Source organism: Octopus sinensis, linkage group LG5, assembly GCF_006345805.1.
Source record: "Octopus sinensis linkage group LG5, ASM634580v1, whole genome shotgun sequence".
NCBI classification, from domain to species: Eukaryota; Metazoa; Mollusca; class Cephalopoda; order Octopoda; family Octopodidae; genus Octopus; species Octopus sinensis.
The window spans coordinates 121,422,389-121,442,388 of NC_043001.1; the positions used below are offsets into that span (position 1 = coordinate 121,422,389).

At 36.6% G+C, this 20,000-nt stretch overlaps 1 protein-coding gene across 2 annotated transcripts in view; it reads right to left on the reverse strand.

Moving 5' to 3' along the window:
- Positions 1 to 5,388: 5,388 nt before the first annotated feature.
- LOC115212069 overlaps positions 5,389 to 20,000 on the reverse strand; it is a 20,800-nt gene continuing 6,188 nt past the window's right edge. Inside the window, exons 2-5 of one of the 2 annotated variants that reach the window (XM_036503037.1) lie at positions 13,088 to 13,170; positions 12,660 to 12,712; positions 6,934 to 7,016; positions 5,389 to 5,527 (exon numbers count right to left, since the gene is read on the reverse strand). In XM_036503037.1, the coding sequence (XP_036358930.1) occupies positions 5,475 to 5,527; positions 6,934 to 7,016; positions 12,660 to 12,712; positions 13,088 to 13,170 (272 nt within the window). In that variant the 3' untranslated portion in view covers positions 5,389 to 5,474. The remainder of the gene's footprint in view (positions 5,528 to 6,933; positions 7,017 to 12,659; positions 12,713 to 13,087; positions 13,171 to 20,000) is intronic. The other variant, XM_036503038.1, reaches the window with a different exon arrangement.

The window sequence follows — 20,000 nt, forward strand, 5'->3', positions numbered from 1 at the left end:
CTTCATTGTTGCGGAGGTCTCCAACGATTACGTTGAAGCAATTCCATAGTAACAAGTTTCTTTTCGTTTATAGGTGATCAAAGTATTCATTTGATTCTTCAAAACTGTATCTGGAATCTGGGACATAAATTTAGAAGATGGTTAACATTCCCTGTAGCATCGAGAGAAACACTCATTAGTCTCTCTTAATAAGCAACGTAGGATTTTATGTATTTTGCGAATGTTTTTCTTCCATCAAAGCTATTCCCTGTCATGTAATGTTATCTCTTCTGCATAAATAAATGATAACATACTTAACCATTTCAAACGCGATACCCTGCAGATAAGAAAGGACATTTCAAACCCAGTAAAGCTGTAGAGATAGCAGAGAAAGACTTGGGTACTCTAATGAGACGAAAGAAGTTGCCAGCAAGCCGATACGGCACTCGAACCCGTATCCCTCAGACATCGACTGAATAGGCGACAGGTAATTTGAATCCTGATAACTACACCTCCGGTATTTTGACTCCGGTAATTTGACTACCAGTCAATTTCACTCCCGATATTTGAAAAAATAAAACGTTGAATAAGGATAAAATAAAAGGTCGAGTAAAACCTAAAATTATTACTAAAAGTTTCAATAAAAATGAAGGTTAGGGGCTATTGCTCATATAAAATCCATCTTATTTTCGGGACTATGTCGCTCAATACTTATCCGTTTGCTTATATTCTTTCTTTTATTTTTGTTTGGTCTCGCAGATCCCACCTCCATCAAATTCAACCTGTCTCAGCTGTGCCAAGTGTTCTTCCCTTTTCAATGCAGTAATTATCTCCATATATTCGGATGTGAACAAATTAAGGAAATTTGTAGGGCGTTGTGAAATCCCTCTAAAAGTTTATTAGTGCGAGACATATCCGATTCTGTTTTAAAGCGGACATTCCAACTACCAATGCGAAACTAGGGAGAAGTCCTTCGTGGTCTCATTCCTTTACTTCGCACTCATCTTAGGTACGATAATCCAAAGTAGGTCACAAGTTCTTGCGGAAGATCATCGTCATCTACAAGATTTTCGACAATGGGAAACTAGGGAGAAGTCCTTCGTAGTCTCATTCATTTACTTCGCACTCATCTTAGGTACGATAATCCAAAGTAGGTCACAAGTTCTAGCAGGAGGATCATCGTCACCTACAAGATTTTCCGTCAATCTCATCATCGAGACGAAGAATTAGCAACGCTTAAAACCATCTGATTTTAATGCTAAACTCATTATCATGATGGTATCTTTCCTTCAAGCCAAATTCACATGTTTTCTGTATATATTTTGTGATAGATGAAAAAGACAGCATGAGATGGAAGTAGTAGGAAACAGATACAATGCTATTAATATGAGCTTTTTCAAAATCCCTCATAACATCTTCAGGGCTCAGTCTTTGGAGTAATTGATTTAGCTTATAAAAAAGGCGGGTATAAGTTTATTGATTTTTTTTTTGCGGAACACTGAATAACCCCACCTGAATATGATGCATGGATTTTGAAGCACATGAACAATGAGGATCTTCACCAATGTGCTGAATTATGGTATGATCTTCATCATGTATCCTAATGTGCACTCGAGCGTTACAGGACATAATTTCGAATTTCCTGTAAGTCTTAGATTCATCGAATTTTTGTTTCTGTGCTTCATAATATGTAATTCATGTCATCCACAAGTCTCTTCCTTCCGCGGATACTGTCAAAAACGTGAGGCATGGTGTAAGTATATTTCCTTTATAAGTAACTTTTATATCCTTGTAAGTTTGATAATTTAACGAAGTATTTACACGAACGCACGAGGCTTCCTGTTATACGAGTTTACACGGCTCACGGCGAACTGCTGATAACTCGACAGTTCTTTATTCATAGCAAATGTGACAATTCACTTTTAATCATATGGGAGTTGTCGGAATCCTTCCACAACAGTAAAGAATGAGGCAAGGATGGATCACGGATATACCTGTAAACTCTTTAAATTAAACATCCGAATGGATAACTGAAAAGGTAGTTTCAGTTAACTGAATTACTCTGTAAATAAATCAATCGAATAGGTGACTGAAATTGTATTTTCAGTTTACCGAATTACCTTGTATATCATCATCATCAGCAGCAGCAGCAGCAGCAACAACAACAACAATAATCAGTAGAGCACTTAAAAGGTGCAAACCTCCGCCGAGACAATACCAACATCCTCTCAACGATGAGCCAGAGATGATTTTTAGAATGAGAATATCTGAAATAAACTCGACTGCTCTCACAAACGAGAATACTAAAAGTGAACTCGACCGCTCTCAAAAATTAGATGGAGTAAGCAAATTAATGCTGAAAACGGCAGAATCCGCATACTTCGCCTCGATGAATGACTCCCACCTCTCTGACTCGTCAATAATTTATGGCACCAATTTATGAAAAGAAATGAGGCTCCAGAAATATATAACGCGTAACGTTATTGGACCTTCGATCCAGCGCCCGCGCAGCACTCAGCTAATCACAACACAGGGTTCAATAAATGTCCAATGACTTTTATGATAGTTATTTTAACCAATCTCAACAGAGTAACGTGGTGAGCCTTCAGAAACTAACTTAATGTTTTCAAATATACAACAATAGAAATTGGTCTCGCTACACATCTATCACGTTCATATGTTCAGAATATTGCTATTGGTCAGAATTTTACTATTCGTCTAGGGATTATAGCGGAATATGCAAGGGAACAGCACTTCATTTCTTGGAGCCCATAGCCAAGATGTGGATGTAACTAATCCAGAATTTGATTCTTCGATAAACCTTGTGCTAACCATTACGGTTTATAATCTACTAGTTCCATTTATATGTTGTGTTTGTATAGGATTCAACATCTTCGTGCAGTCACGTATTAAAGCTTGCTTGTCAGCCTGGACGTATTACAAATTGTCTGTTGTATGTCATATTTTCACAAGATTGTAAGTACTGCAACTACGTGTGACAAGCACCCAATATAGGTTAAGTGTTGTATATTGAGGTAAGGCACAGATATGTAGATGTCTGTAGTCGTGTTTTTGAACATTGTGATCCTGCAGAGTTAGATTCATAATGAGATTGTTCGTCATAGTGGTTGTAGTATATTGGGGGCTCATCGTTGTAGAACCTATGGAATTTGTGGGCAACGGTATGGAGGAGGGGCCATATCAGGACCGAAAGGCAGAGAGAAACAAATCAAGGAGAAGTAAGTTATGGGGTGAAAAATAATGAAGAATGATTATGTTTGTGGTTCACAATGAAGAGAGAAAATATGTTAAACGAAACAGCGGAGATGAAAAACAATTATAAAAATGTTGAACGTCTTTGCTGGCTTAATTCTCCAGGCACAGGGAAGTAACATGTGATATGAGAGAGAGAGAGAGAGAAGTATGAACTGACGAGGAAAGTGTATGGGAGAGGCAAAGCTATAAGAGAGAGGAGAGGGCGAGAGAAGTAGCAAAAGAGAGTGAGTGAAGGAGAAATGTCATGGAGACAGATTTGTTTTCTTCACTGAAAGGAGAATAGAGAAAATATGTGTTCACAGATAATAACGAAGTGAGGAAATATATATATTAAAACTTTTTCCTTTATTTCAGTCATGAGACTGCAGCCATACTGGAGAAGGTGGAGGGCCCCTGGAATAACTTTTTGTCGAACGAATTGACCCTAGTACTTTTTTCTCAGTATGGTGAAAATTGCCCAAAGTGCCATGTCACACGATGAGACCAAAAACAAAAACGGAATTATGTGGTTGGGAAGCAAACCTAATATTGATGGTCTCAGACGAAAATGAATAGCATTATATTCAGATTAATTACACAAAGCAAAGGAAATAATCACACTGAATGGTTCTTATGTTGAACATGTCAAAGAGAGCTGTGTAGTATCCGTCGCACTAGACACACAGGTTAGAAAATACAGGTCACGCTAGCATGTATAGCATTTGAAAGATTTAAGAAACAGGATCTGGAGCTTGTAGGACATCAGCCAGCGATGCATTGATAGGTTTCACATTTTTGCTTCTCTAGTCAGGGTCTAGAAACACATAAGTAAGAGGTTATTAAAATGTGTTTAAAACTAAAGAGATATTATAATGAGAGTGGCGTAATTTGTATAAGAAACGTTATTTACATGAAATAAACCAGAACTGAAGTAGTCAGACGGAAGAGAGTGAAATGGTGCGACCATCTAATTAGAAGGAAACTAAAAAATAATTCCTTATTTCAGTCGATGTATCAAGACTTCTAAAACCACAGGCCATGTAATAAGCAGTAGAAATGACAGAGCTGTTACGATAAACGGCTACATATCTTTTAACAGCAACAAGCAGAGTATAAAAGAAGGGCGTAGCGGTGCTCCGGCTGGCAAGAGAGCGACCAATGATCCGGAAAACAGAAGAAGCTAAAAAGCACGCACATACATACATACACACGCACGCACACACACACACACACATACAAGTACACACACACAGAAATAGACACATGGACTATTGGTTCGGTGCGTTCTGTCCACGAGAAAAACACTTCCAGTGCAGTCATCTGAGAAGAAATACCAGCAACAACCAGGGGTTAAACTTGCAACAGACTGGCATCTCTTTTAGTGGGATGTCTTCTATCCCCGGTGGGGCCTAATGGGCCTGAATATCATGTAGAGAATATAACTAAGAAACTACTTCAATGAAGACATTGAGGCGTGTGCAGTCTCGTGTTAGTGTAACATTGAGGGAGTGAAAGTAGACATGAACGTGTAGAAGACGAATCTACGTCCGGTGCTTTGATTGGAATGTAGCTGTTTGTGAAATGTTGATTACTTGAACAATGACAGTTGAATGACCTGATAATACTAATTAGATAAATGATCGTAAATCTAATCAACATGATACATTTTGCAAGTATTAACATTTTAGTGGAATGTTTAAAATAACAAATGGAATCAGTGCCTCTTCCGGTGGTATTTGATCTTAGTCTGCAGTATTACAGTATTTCATCTAGAAAACGAACGGTAGCAACAGATCAGATTTAATCCTTTATTTAACAATTCTAAAGCTTACATTGATAACATTATATTGGCAAGAAGATAGAATATCAATATAATTTCAAATCATGCAATATTTTCTGTTTCAAGCCATAGTGAGCCCTGAAACTGTTTAAATTACATTATGGTGGATTATACAGTCTCATGCATGCATAGTGTTGTATTGAAACGTAAATTATAGTGTCGTTACAAGAAAGAATATTTTATATTATATATGGAGAAAATATATTTTATATTATATATGGAGAAAATAATTTTATATTATATATGGAGAAAATATAATTTTATATTATATATTAAGAAAATATTATTTCATATTATATATGGGGAAATTTTTATTTTGTATTATATATGCAGAAAATATCGTTTTATAGCATAAAATATCATCAAAGACGATTCTTGGAGGCTCTTTTTCGATTTTCACTCAAAAGTTTGTTTCTGCTGTTCTATCCTCTGTTCCATTACCAGTACTTGAACCTGGAAACATAATGAAAAAACATAAAATATAAAATTTTAAGCACATTAATTACCGGATAGTATGAATTTGTATATATATATATATATGTTTATTTCTTACTATTTGAACTGTTAGAGCTGTTTTCGCTATGTATCCAGTACAACCCTTAAACAAGTAAATAATATTTCCCTAAACAATAGATCAACGTATTTCAGTTTGTGACTTATTCACGAATATACCATGAATGACGATGCCTTTCATGTTACTTCAGCCAATTGACAAGCGCTGATGGAAGGACGGTTCTGCTTTTAGACAAATACACTGTCAACAAAAAGGTCACATCCTGTTTACATGTAGGAACACTTTCTTAAAATCTATCTGCACATCTTGAAAATGGCCAGCGTGTATATTTCACAGAAGACAATGCTCGAAACGTAGATCTGAATCCATGAGAAACTACTTTGACAGCATTCTTCAAATTATGCCAATGTGATCTGTTTGCCCGAACACTGCTGTACGTAGAGATCCCCGTATACTCTACCTGGGCACACAATATATATATGCACACATATATTTATTCATTTATATTTTTTTTTAATAATAAATAAAATGACCATCCCGAAATATGTATGTGTATATGTATATATATTTTTACATTTTCCCGAGCAATATATAATTTGTTACGGGATTTGACAAGTAAAAATGCTACTGTCTGTTTCGCGGCCTCTATTGTTGCATTTCCTCAATATTGACCACTACTTAGACATACTGACCGGATGCGCATAAACCTCTTTTATGCTGGAAATAGATAGACCTTATATTGATTTGGCAGTGGTAAAATGAAATGAATGGAAACGAAGTGAAAAAAATTATATCATTGTTCGGCAATGGGATGTGATTTATTCCTCTTTTATATCTCTTAGAGATGAGTTAAAGCGTATGAGCTGTGTGTGTATCTATCGATCCTAATTCAAAAATTAATATGATCACGTCGAACAAACTGAATTTCCGCTGAGGAAAATTATTTGCAACATTGAATAATTTTCCTGAGTGAATTAAAGAAAGTACAGGAATTGTGTGAATTTTTCTGCCCAGTAGAGTCTGCATCTTCTACTTCTATACAAAATTAGAAGAAAACATTTTTGCCCTCGGTTAGACAAACAGTTCCGTAGGGACAAGAAACGGAAAAGCGCAAAATAAAATGCTGATTTATTGAAATTATCCAAGCTTCGAGAAAATGTAAATAAATAGTTGTATGTATGAGAGAGGGGGAGAGTCTGTGCGCTTGCGTGCACGCGTGGGTGTCCTAAGGTATCATCCGTTGTGGTTGATGATGACGACAACGACGAAGAGGATGGTAATGGTGATTGATGAAGCTAATTATGACGGTAATGGTGTTAAAAAAATGAAGAAACACGATACTTACTTTCATCAAGCAAATTCATGTTGAGCAATGCCTGGAATTTGTTCAAAACTTGGGAGATATTGCGCCGCAGTTGACTTTGAACACTTAAAGAGATTAATTGTTTTTAGCTTAGGATTGGATCATCATAGGTAAAATAACCGCATTCAGTATGGTTGAGAACAGAATTAGTGAAGAAGGCTAGAACTACAAGCGGGTGACTAAAAGTTGGTCTTAAGAACATATTCGTCCAGTACCGGGGATTGCCCTCTTTAGCATGTAAGAAATCCACATGGTGGTCTTCCCTCCGTGTATAATTTTTATAAACGTATCATATATATAATATATATATATATATATATATATATATATATATATTTATATGTAATTACCAGGTGGTTTTAATTGCGTGTTATCCACCTTAATTATTTTATAATCTTCACATTGCCATTTTGTGAAATCAATCACTCATTTTTATGTCATTCTCAATGACATTTACAGGCGGGAGTTAACCTCTACCAGCCGTAATGGAGTGAGCATTGCTGATGAGTATTAACTTCCCATAAGAAATTACCATGCTAATCTAATCCATCTGGCTTACCGTGGGGAATGTTGCCTCCCCCCCTGTCAATGCACCATGTGTTTTTTTATGGCTAAAGTGTCTATGACTATAATTTAACACAATCACTGGTAAAAGTTTGCAAGACTCAACGAAAAGTTTTAGGAAAATAAAAATAAGAAATACGTTGAAATGTTACCGGTGAGTGTGTGGAATTATAAGGCACAAAAAGAAAATGGCTCTCCCCAGACAGAACAGAATATGCTTCAACACACGAACTCACATAAAGAATCTTGCAAACCAAATCCCAAAACGAAATAGTCTATGACTAATATTTCTAATAATGCTGGTGCTCACCGCACTCTTGTCACCTTTAGTAACTGTGAATTATTTCCCTGTTGGTCTTAAAATGCTGATAGCCGCCTTAATTTATATATACACGCTCATATATATATATATATATATATATATATATATTATAAATACGTTCGTATATGTAAGTATATCGTATGTTGTATATGTATATATTTGTATTTATTTGCTTTTCTGAGTATATTCCACTGATGAAGGCAGAGCATTTCTTATGCAGAGTCAGAAATCCGGGTTCTGGAATTATCCAGAAATGTTTGCTATTCTATTTTGTCTCTTCGTCTTCTCTCCTGGTGCTATATGAACATTTAATGTGGTTTTAGAGTCAAGATTTGACTGCTATTACCCTATATTATAATTTTAAATAATTGTTACCTTTGATGGTTTTTATTCCCATGCTGGCCACCTGATAAAATCGATATTTAAATATTGATCTTATCCTTCTGTGTGTATATATATTATATATATATATATATATATATATATAATATATATATAATATATATATATATATATATTGGTTGGCATCCTTTTTGTCTCGGAGACAATGGAGTTGCGCATAAATAGTCCAGTCCGGCTTTTATATTTCATATCCTGATTCATTTCCTGCTGTGGCTGTGTAGTCCTATCCTGGACAAACACTCCCTCTGGCAGGTACCGCAAATGTAGCGAAGACTGTTCCTGGCTGGTTGTAATGTCATAGTTTCTTGTTGACGTCTCTTCTTTTCTTTCCATTTCTCCTCTCTCTCCCTGTCACTCCTTTGTATTCCCTCTTTTACGGTACGTTGCCATTCTCCACGGTTGCCGGCAACTGCCTCCCAACCGCTAATATTGATGTTGCAGGCCTTCATGTTCCTTTTGCAAACATCCTTGTAACGTAAGATCGGTCTACCCACAGACCTAGTACCCCTAGCAAGCTCACCGTAGAGTATGTCCTTGGGGATTCTGCCATCTTTCATACGGCTAACATACCCAAGCCATCTCATACGTCTTTGTGTGAGGAGTGCAAACATGCTTGGTATTCCTGCTTGCCTGAGGACATCTTTGTTGGGGATATGATTCTGCTATTTGATGCGGAGGATTTTTCGGAGGCAGCGCAGGTGAAAGATGTTTAGGTGACGCTCTTGGCGTGTGTATAGCGTCCAAGTCTCACTTCCATACAGTAGAGTGCTGAGTACACATGCCTGGTAGATCTTCATTTTCGTGGTCTTGATCAGCTTATTGTTGTTCCAAGCCCGTTTGGAGAGTTGGGCCATCGCAGCAGCTGCCTTTCCAATGCGTATATTGTGCTCAGCGTCAAGGGATAGGTTGTAGGTGACGGTAGAGCCCAGATAGGTAAACTTCTCCACCTTTTGTAATCTGTGGTCTCCAATATGTATGTTTGGGATGTCCGATGTAGCCTGACCCATGATGTTGGTCTTCTTAAGGCTGATAGCTAAGCCAAAGTTGTTACATGCTTGCTCAAAACAGTCAATGAGCCTTTGGAGGGCTTCTTCTGTGTGATACCAGAGCGGCATCATCAGCAAATAGCATCTCCTTGATCAGGACGTTTCTGATTTTGGTTTTGGCACACAGGCGCGAGAGATTGAACAGTTTCCCGTCACTTCTACTGTGCAGAAACACTCCATCATCTGATGTCTGAAAGGTTTGTGAGAGTAAGAGCGAGAAGAAGATGCCAAACAATGTATGAGCGAGGACACATCCTTGCTTTACCCCGTTTTTTATTTGGAAGGCGGCTGATGTTGAACCGTTGTGCTGTATGGTGCCTTGCATGTCATCATGGAAAGACTTGATGATCCTCAGCAGCTTTGGTGGACATCCGATTTTTTGGAGCAGGATGAAGAGGCCTGTTCTGCTTACCGAGTCAAAAGCCTCTGTTAGATCAATGAAAGCCATATATAATGGCATTTTCTGCTCTCTGGACTTCTCCTGAAGTTGGCGTACGGAGAATATCATATCGATAGTTGATCTGCTTCTTCTAAAGCCACACTGCGATTCCGGATAGATACGAGAAGCAAGTAGTTGTAGCTTTGTCAGGATAACGCGGGCAAAGGTCTTTCCAACAGTGCTTAGAAGAGATATTCCACGGTAATTGTTACAATCACCACGGTCACCTTTGTTTTTGTAAAGCGTAATGATGTTAGCATCCCGCATATCCTGAGGGACTGTACCCTCTTCCCAGCACTGACACAGAAGCTCATGAAGATGCCGAAACAGGATGGGGTTTTTGCCGGCTTTGATGATATCTGAGGGGATGCCGTCTTTTCCCGGAGCCTTAGTTCTTGCTAGGGAGTCAACAGCCTTGGTGAGCTCTGCTATAGATGGCGGACTGTCAAGTTCGCACATGACTGGCAAGATCTTGACACTCTCGACTGCTGCCTCAGCCACTGTAGTCTCCCGTGAGTAGAGATCCTGGTAGTGCTCCACCCAGCTATCCATTTGCTTGCCTTGATCCGTGATGAGATCTCCAGAGGGGCTGACTTGGTTGCGGATGGACCGAGGGCCTTCTTCAAACCGGCATACATCCCACAGGTGTCGCCACTGTCAGCAGCTGACTGGATACTCTGACAGATTTCCTGCCAATACCCATTTGCACAGCGTCTGGCTGTCAGTTGGGTTTTATTTCGTGCCTTTCTGAGTTCTTCGAGGGACTTTGTAGAAGAATCACTCTTGTATTGCATCAGAGCTGCACGCTTTGCTTCGATAACTGGCTCCAGCTCTGAGAGCCCAGCATTGAACCAATCTGGGTTTTATCTTTCTCTCATGCCGAAAGTATCTATTGATGTCGTATACAAAGCTTCCCTGATATAGTTCCACCTACTTTCAGCAGAGGAGGTTGGGCAGCTACTGAGGGCAACTTTGATAGAAGCAGCAAAACATTTTTGCAGTGTAGGTTCCGAGGTTCTGGCAGTGTTAATGCGTGGTCGGCCCACTTTCTTGAAGCGATGGACTTTTTTAGGCAGAATCCTCACCCTACTTCTAATTAGTGAGTGGTCTGTGTCACAATCCGCGCTGTGGTAACTGCGGGTCAATAGAGTAGAATTCAGAAAGGATCTCCGTGTAATGATGAGATCCAGCTGATGCCAGTGGTGAGATCTTGGATGTCTCCAAGATGCCTTGTGGGAAGGCTTGTTGGTAAAGAATGTGTTTGTGATGCACAGGTTGTGGTATGTGCAGAATACGAGTAGTCTCTGACCATTGTCATTCATGTTGCCAATACCAAAGTGTCCAACACAAATGGGCCACGAATCATGGTCAGATCCCACGCGAGCGTTAAAATCCCCCAGAAGGTAGATATTTTCAGTCGTTGGTATATTTTCTATGACACAGTTGAGATCTTTGTAGAACTGGTACTTGGTCTCCTCTGAGCTGTAGAGAGTGGGAGCAGAGATGCTGAGTAGATGTACTGAGCCAGAAGAAGTCGAGAGGCGCAGTGAGGGGATACGCTCAGTGCCTCCTGATGGTGGTTCTATTGAGGAGAGTAATTAGTTTCTCACTGCAAAGCCAACGCCATGCTGACGAGGTTCTTCTGGATCGCTTCCTGCCAAAAGGAGGTGAAATCCTGCTCTTTGAGTTTGCCGTTCGAGGGGAGACTTGTCTCCTGCAGCCCAGTAATATCTATGTTGAGCCTCTTTAGTTCACGGTCAATGATGGCCGTTTTCCTTGTGTCTTCAACCCTGAGTAGATCATCAGATATTCCAGGGCACATGGTCCTGACATTCCAGCTTGCCAACCGCACAACTGGTGTTTTCTTGACTTTTAGTTGTTTGCCTGGTGCAGAGGTTGCAGGCCGCTTTTCAAGTCATACTTTTAGCTTCAAGCACCCAATGAAGCAGGCGACCTGTGGCGGGTCAGCACCTTATTAACTGGGGGCTGCCCAGCTTGAGGTGGGCAGTAGCTAACCAATAGGACACGGAGGTCCCTCCCACCGTCAGAGGTAACCCGTAGCGCCCATATTTTACGCCAATCTGAATCGACTTTTCACTCGTGACTGTTACCTCCCGTGTTGTTTCTGCAGCTTTTTACAGCAGCACTGAAGTGTCCTCTCCAGTTTTGCGCAAGCCTGGGCTATAGATAAGAAAGTCCTGGGTAGCCCAATCGTCAGGTTTCCTCTCTCGACCTTGCTGATGTAGTCCAAAGGAGTGCAGTGCATTACGTTTGGCACCAGCTTGGTTGCAGGAGCTGCCGGAAGAGTGTCGAGTCGAACACTAGACCGCCTTCGGGGCTCCACTCCGGATTTCTTTGAAGGTTGTTTCCGTTCCGTAACCCTGGATAGGGGCCCATACCGGGTACTGTCAGCCGGAGCCAGCTGAGCCCGGAACTCGTGTCAGGCAAGGTCGTCACTCCCTGAAGTAGTAAAGAAGTTCGCTACCCACTACCTTTTCAAGTAATGTTAAATTATTATTAGATTATATATATATATATAGGTATGTATGTATATATGCATATATATATATATATATATATATATATATATATATATATATATATATTATATATATATATATATATATATATATATATATATATATATATAATATATATATATATATATATATATATATATAATATATATATATATATATATATATTATATATATATATACAGTTCTCTCTTTATCTTTATATGGGTTTGTTTGTCCTTTGTATAATAAAACATTGATAAAACACTTAAGCATTTCGTCGAAGGTACAAATTAGTATATTGTGGGTTACAAGTACAACACTGTTGATTATGGTGACGTCTAATACATGCGATAAAATCGAATGTTTGGAACAAAACAAAATAAATTTGAATAAATGTGTTAGAAGCTTTTGCTTACCCAGGATATTCAACTCTGAATTTTCCAGTCACGGTTAAAAACTTATGCTCCATCTGCAAAAGCCAGATGTGTATATATGTTTATATATATATATATATATGCATACATTAAATTCAAGAAACAAAGTTTGATTTAAAAGCCTTGAGTAGTATAAAAAGATACAGATAAGGAAATAATTTTACATATGTATGTATTTATGTGTTTAAGCTAATCAGGCTAAACTTTAAAATACCTGTTATCATTTAACAAAATCGATATCACTATCTACGAAACGTATTGAGCTCACTCACTATTTAAATTGACGTTTTGCATTTCTTGTATAAAATATGCATGTGTGTGTGTGTGTGTGTGAGTGTATGCATGTGTGCGCGTGTTCAGCGCGCGTGTGTGTGTGTGTTCGGAGAAAAAGAGGGCAGATATCTACTCACGGCTCTTGATATGTTCTCAGCAGGTTTTTTATATTCGTTGAAAGATTTTAAAATCAAACGAAATGCGAAGGATTTGGTCCAGCCTATGGATTGATATAGAAAATAATTGCTGTATTTATAAATGAGACACACATCATAGATGCACATAAAACCCACATACGTAGATAAAAATATACATTCATAATCACATATACACTTAAAAATACTATAAGTAAATATATATATACGAATATACAAACTCACATTAATACATCTGCATCTACATGTATAAACACATATATAAATGCATGTTTGTACACATACACAGTTCCATGTATTTATATATATATATGTGTGTGTGTGTGTGTATGTATATATATATATGTATATATATGCGTAGTAGTGGGTGTGTGGTAAGTAGATCGCTTACGAACCATATGGTCCCGGGTTCAGTCCCACTGCGTGGTACCTTGGGCAAGTGTCTTCTGCTATAACCTCAGGCCGACCAAAGCCTTGTGAGTGGATTTGGTAGACGGAAACTGAAAGAAGCCTGTCGTATATATGTATATGACTATATATCTATGTGTGTGTATGTGTGTATATGTTTGTGTCTGTTTTTATCCCCCCCTCCAACATCGCTTGACAACCGATGCTGGTGTGTTTACGACCCTGTAACTTAGCGGTTCGGCAAAAGAGACCGATAGAATAAATACTAGGCTTACAAAGAATAAGTACTGGGGTCGACTTGCTCGACTAAAGGCGGTGCTCCAGCATGGCCACAGTCAAATGACTGAAACAAATAAAAGAGTAAAAAGAGTAAAGAGTGTATATGAATCTTTAGTCAAATATATTCAATGAGAATATTATATACTGAATATATATTGAGTGCTCTATTGTATCAAAGTATTAATATTATTAAAGTATTTATATATTTAATGCGAGCGATTATATATATTTTTAAATAATATGTTATTATTAATATTAAGAATTCAATATCAGAAAACTTCACAGAAAGATATACACGTGTGAAAAAAATGGTTGTATTAAAAATATATAAATAAATAAATATAAATATTTATAAAAATATATGTATATATGTATACGTATAAATATATAATGTATATGACAGTTTATAAGTTTTGAATTAAATATTTAAACCCTTTTTACGATCGTTTCACAGAAGTGCTGTCCCTATGATGAAAACCTATATTGGATACGTGTACGTGCACATAGATGCAAATAAATGTTTCTACATGTATATTATATGTATATATATATATATATATGTATATATATATATATATATATATGTTTACTTATGTATGTACATATGAATATAAACTTATATATATATATATATATATATATATGCTACGTATGTATGCAAATGTGGGCTGATTTGCATATATGCATATATAAATAGATGAGTGTATTTTTACCTTGTTAACAATTAACACGGAAAAAAAAATAAATAGTTACCAGGGTAGCAAAAATCTCACAAGTAAAGATGTTGTAACTCCTTGTTTATAAAGGTAGAAACTTCGTGTTTACGTTGAATATTTTGAATAATATATGAATAAATAAATGGAGGTGTAATCAAATATTTTTACTTTCGACACATGTTTTGACAATTCCACTGTTACTATTCAAAAGAATAAATGAAAGAATGCAATCTTCTCTTCAGGAAGGTGAAAAAAGCGAAACTTGTCAATAAGACATTTTAGCAAAAAATGATGGATTTGTAGAGTGATAGACAGCACGCTATTAATATTGTTTAAAAAAACGTTATATGATATAACGTCATAAGTAGTTAACAGAAAGAGTAGGGATATTAATAGTGAATGTTAAATATAAAGGAAATTAAAGTTTAAATTATATATAATGTCTATCTATCAGTGCTAGGAAATATTTACCTATATCGAAGGCCACCTCGGGTGAGTAAGGGGGCGTAAACCCTTCGGACTTAGTATAACTATAGATACTAACTTGACGGTTGTCAATTTCTTAGACGTTTCCTTAGATCTTAATAAGAATATTTATAAGCCTTATAGGAAGCCCAATGATAGACTAAGTTATATTAATGTAGGTTCATGCCATCCCCCTATAGTATTCAAAAATTTAGTTAAAAATATTAGTAAGAGGATTTCTAGCCTCTCATCTGATGAGGACATCTTCAATAGCGTTGCCCCAGTTTATAATAAGGCTTTAAAAGATAGTGGTTTTAGCGATAAAATAAAATATACACCTATCACTAGCCCAACAGTAAAGAAAAGGGATAATAGAAATAGGAAGGTCATCTGGTTTACGCCCCCTTACTCACCCGAGGTGGCCTTCAATATAGGTAAATATTTCCTAGCTCTGATAGATAGACATTTTCCAGTTAACCATACTTATAGGAAACTCTTCAATAGACACAATTTAAAAATTAGTTTTAGTTCAACTACCAATTTTAAAAACATAATCAAACATAACATACAAAAAACACAAGAAGAAAACAGCTGTTCATGCAGGAATAAAGAATTGTGCCCGCTAAATGGAGCTTGCATGTCCAAGACCATCATATATGAAGCTACCGTAAACTCTATAACCACTAAAGACACCGTTTCGACGAAGAAATACGTGGGCCTTACAGAGGGTAATTTCAAGGCCAGGTTCAATAACCACACTTTGAGCTTTAGGCACTGGAACAAAAGAAAAGCGACACAATTGTCTAATCATATTTGGTCGTTAAGAGATAAAGTTGTCGATTATAACATACAATGGAAGATTTTGGCCAGATGTAAGCCCTATACTAACGGCAGCGGAAGGTGCGGTCTATGCGACATGGAGAGATGGCTTATCTGGAAAAGCAGCTTAGACCCTACTACATGTCTAAATACAAGGACAGAGCTTTTCGGATCATGCCCACATGTGACTAAGTTTCTGTTACGTTTTTGGTCCCCTAAAGAAAACAGATAGAACATGCTTTCTATGTTATGTCCCAAGAAGAATTTAGATATTTTTATATATTTTTTATATATTTTTTATGTATTTTTATATAATTTTTATGACGAAAAATGCGAGCGATGTATAAGTACGCAGGCAAGCAGAGTTATAACAGAGTAATTTCCCTTTATTTAACGGTATTTTTTCATAACGTTTTCAAATAGCCAGATAACCGAAGAGATGGTGTTGTGGATTTCCACTTCGGCATCTGAAACTCAGAGTTTTATCTTGACTACCGAGTAATGTAACATATTGTATATATATATATATATATATACATTCGTTTAAAAGCTGCCCTGTTAATCCTTGGGTCCAACAATGACACCATGCATTGAGTACATATTAAGTTTCATGAAACATGAATATTTCTCAAGCAATGAACAATTTTCATCAAAGCAATGATATAATTTGTCGACTCGGAACTTATTGCAAAGCTTCATGATAAACAACAGTACCACCACCATCGCCAGCACATCTGCAATACACACGCCATCCAGACTTCTGACGCCATCACCATCAATACTTTTCATCACTTTCCGCTCCACCACCATCACCACTGTCTTTCACATCGCTTTCTATCACTATATTCAAACATAGCTTAGGATTGGATCATCATAGCTAAAATAACCGCATTCAGTATGGTTGAGAACAGAATTAGTGAAGGAGGCTCGAACTACTCGCGGGTGACTAAAAGTTGGCCTTAAGAATATATCCGTCCACTAAGAAATCCACATGAAGGCCTTCACTCCCTGCATAAATCTTTAAATACACTTTATATATATATATATATAATATATATATATATATATATATATATATATATTATATATATATATATATATATATGTAATTACCTGGTTGGTTTTAAATTGCATGTTAGCCACCTTAATTATTTTATAATCTTCACATTGCCATTTTGTGAAATCAATCACTCATTCTTATGGCATTCTCAATGATACTGAGAGGCGTGAGTTAGCCTCCACCAGCCGTAATCGAGTGAGCATTGCTGATGAGAATTAACTTCCTATAAGAGATTACCATGCTAATCTAATCCATCTGGCTTACCGTGGGGAATGTTCTCCCCACTGTCAATGCAAACAGACCATATGTCTTTTTGTGGCTAAGGAGTCTATGACTAATATTTCTAATAATGCTGGTGCTCACTGCACTCTTTTCACACTTAGTGACTGTGAATTATTTCCTTGTTGGTTTCAAATTGCCGATAGCCACCACAATTTATATATATACACACCCATATATGTGTGTGTATATATATGTGTGTATATATATATGTGTGATGTATATGTATGTATATATATATACATATATATAAATACAGCAATTTAATAAATAAAACATATGCATACATACATACATATATGTACATACCTACATCTATATGTATATATACATACATATATGAGTACAGGACACCACAAAAAAGCGTAGAACACAACGAGAAACGAAAACATAAAATCAAACAAGGAAACGGACTCTTTTCAACAACGAAAAAACAGAGTACAAGACAAACAATACAAGGAACATTCCCCTTCTTCAGCTGCTCCTGTTTCGACTCAATGCGTATGTATATATATATATGTATATATATATATATTTATGTATATATATATATATTATATATATATATATATATATATAATATATATATATATATGGATGTGTGTGATTGTGTATAGAAGAATATATTAATAAAAAGAATTCCAACCTTGTCTGATTTTCACGTTTTATTTACAATCTTATAATGATATATTATAAGATAATATATTATAATTGAATAAAATAAAATGAAATAGTAGAATGTTAAATATTCATTCTGATTGAACTAGTACTTTCATGCATTGAATTCTGCAATCTTCGGGTTCATGTAGTAGTGTTGACAGTCATGCTTCACAATTTTTGACTGTAGCAAGATGATTGATTCTGTGATATAAATACAGCTGGGTAGGCTCCAGAGTGCTAGGTTTTGCAAACTGTATTCTGACCAATCAGTGTGTAGTATCACTCAATTACTTAAGCTGATTGGTTGGTTGAGCTGATTGGTTTAGGCATCACGCTTTGTTGGACATGTCAAGAGTCCTGTATCTTGACCCTGGCCGAAGCAGCAATTGTTGGGTTATTTTTAGAAATGTTGTAAATATCCTTTGTCAGAGATTTTTATATTTTTATATTTCAATTGTCATCATCATCATTGTCAGCACCTTAATTATTGTTGCTAGTGGTGATGGTGGTGGCAATAGAACTTTTAACCCTAAATAAGATAATTTTCCTGCTATCTTCGTCTTGATCACCTTTTATTGTTGTTGTTGTTAGTGGTCATGGTCGTAGCAGTGGAAGTAATACCTCTAAGTATTATTATTATTATTATTGCTTATTTAGCTTGGGTTCGAATTTATCAATAAAATTCTTTTCTCTGATTTTCCTCTCGATTTCACTTGGGCTGTGTAATTTGTAGAATGGAAATATTATATATATTTTCCGACCACATGTTGCTAGGTGGTTACTCAAAGGTATCTGAATTAAAGGAGGATATCCAAAAATTCTGTCGAAAATTAAAGGAGGATATCCAAAATTAAAGGAGGATATCCAAAAATTCTGTCGAAAATTAAAGGAGGATATCCGAAAATTAAAGGAGGATATCCAAAAATTCTGTCGAAAATTACGACTTGTAGAATTCTTCGCTAACAAAAGTAATGAGATTGATGAATCCCTAGTAAGGAATAAATCAAATTTACCCCACCAAAAGGAAAATAACTACCTACCTTGACCAATACATTGATATCCTGTCTAAATTTCTCCTTAGACGCAATACCAATGTTAGGCCAAACATTAGCAAATCAGAGATGTCTGCATGTAAACGTATACAAAACGATCAAACAATAATAATTAAACAAGCAGATAAAGTGGTGCAATTGTTATTATGGATACCGAATACTATAAGGATTTGGTTGAAGACCAACTGAAGGATACAACCTTCTATTGTGAAATACCCGCAAATATAGACCACCACATCATGAAAAGATCAACAACCTGATTTCAACACACCACAACTCACTTACGGATAATGAAAAAGACTACATCACCAATTTTGAACCAAAACCCAGCAACTTCTACGGCTTACCAAAAATACACAAATCAAAAAACATTCAACAGGCAGTAAAGAACAAAGAAAGTGAGTACATAAAATTATTACATCCAAAAGACCTAAAACTTAGACCTATTATAGCTGGTCCAGCATGCCCTACACACCGTCTAAGCAATTTTATTGACATTGTTTTGAAACCACTATGTACTTACATACCAAGTTTCATCAGGGATGACATCGACTTCCTGTCCCATCTTCCCAAAACAACAGAAACAAATTCAGTTTTACTAATTTTTGATGTGGTAAGCCTCTACAAACCAATATTCCACACGATTTAGGATAAAGGCGATTAAATACTGGTTAGAAAAACATAGAGAAGTGATTCCCAGCAGATTCACAGTGCCATTTATATTAGACACAGTCAAGCTTATTCTAGAAAATAACACATTCTTCTTCAATGGAAAGAATTACATCCAAATTAGAGGCACGGCGATGGGAACGAGGTTTGCTCCCGTTTACGCCAACTCTGTAATGGATACTTAGAAGAACAACTCTACCAAGAGGTGGAGGTAAACTATGGCACTGGTTTAGAAAGTATATTGAAAAGGCATGGAAGAGATACCTAGACGACTGTTTCATAATCGGACAGAATCTCTAAATACTCTGAAGAGTTCAATATCCTCCTGAACAACCTACACCCATCTCTCCATTTACAAAGGAGATGAGTAGTACCAAATTACCATTCCTGGATATAATGGTAATTAAAAAAGACACCACCATCACCACAGATATATACTATAAACACACAGACACACATCAATACCTAAATTTAAGTCGTGCCATCCA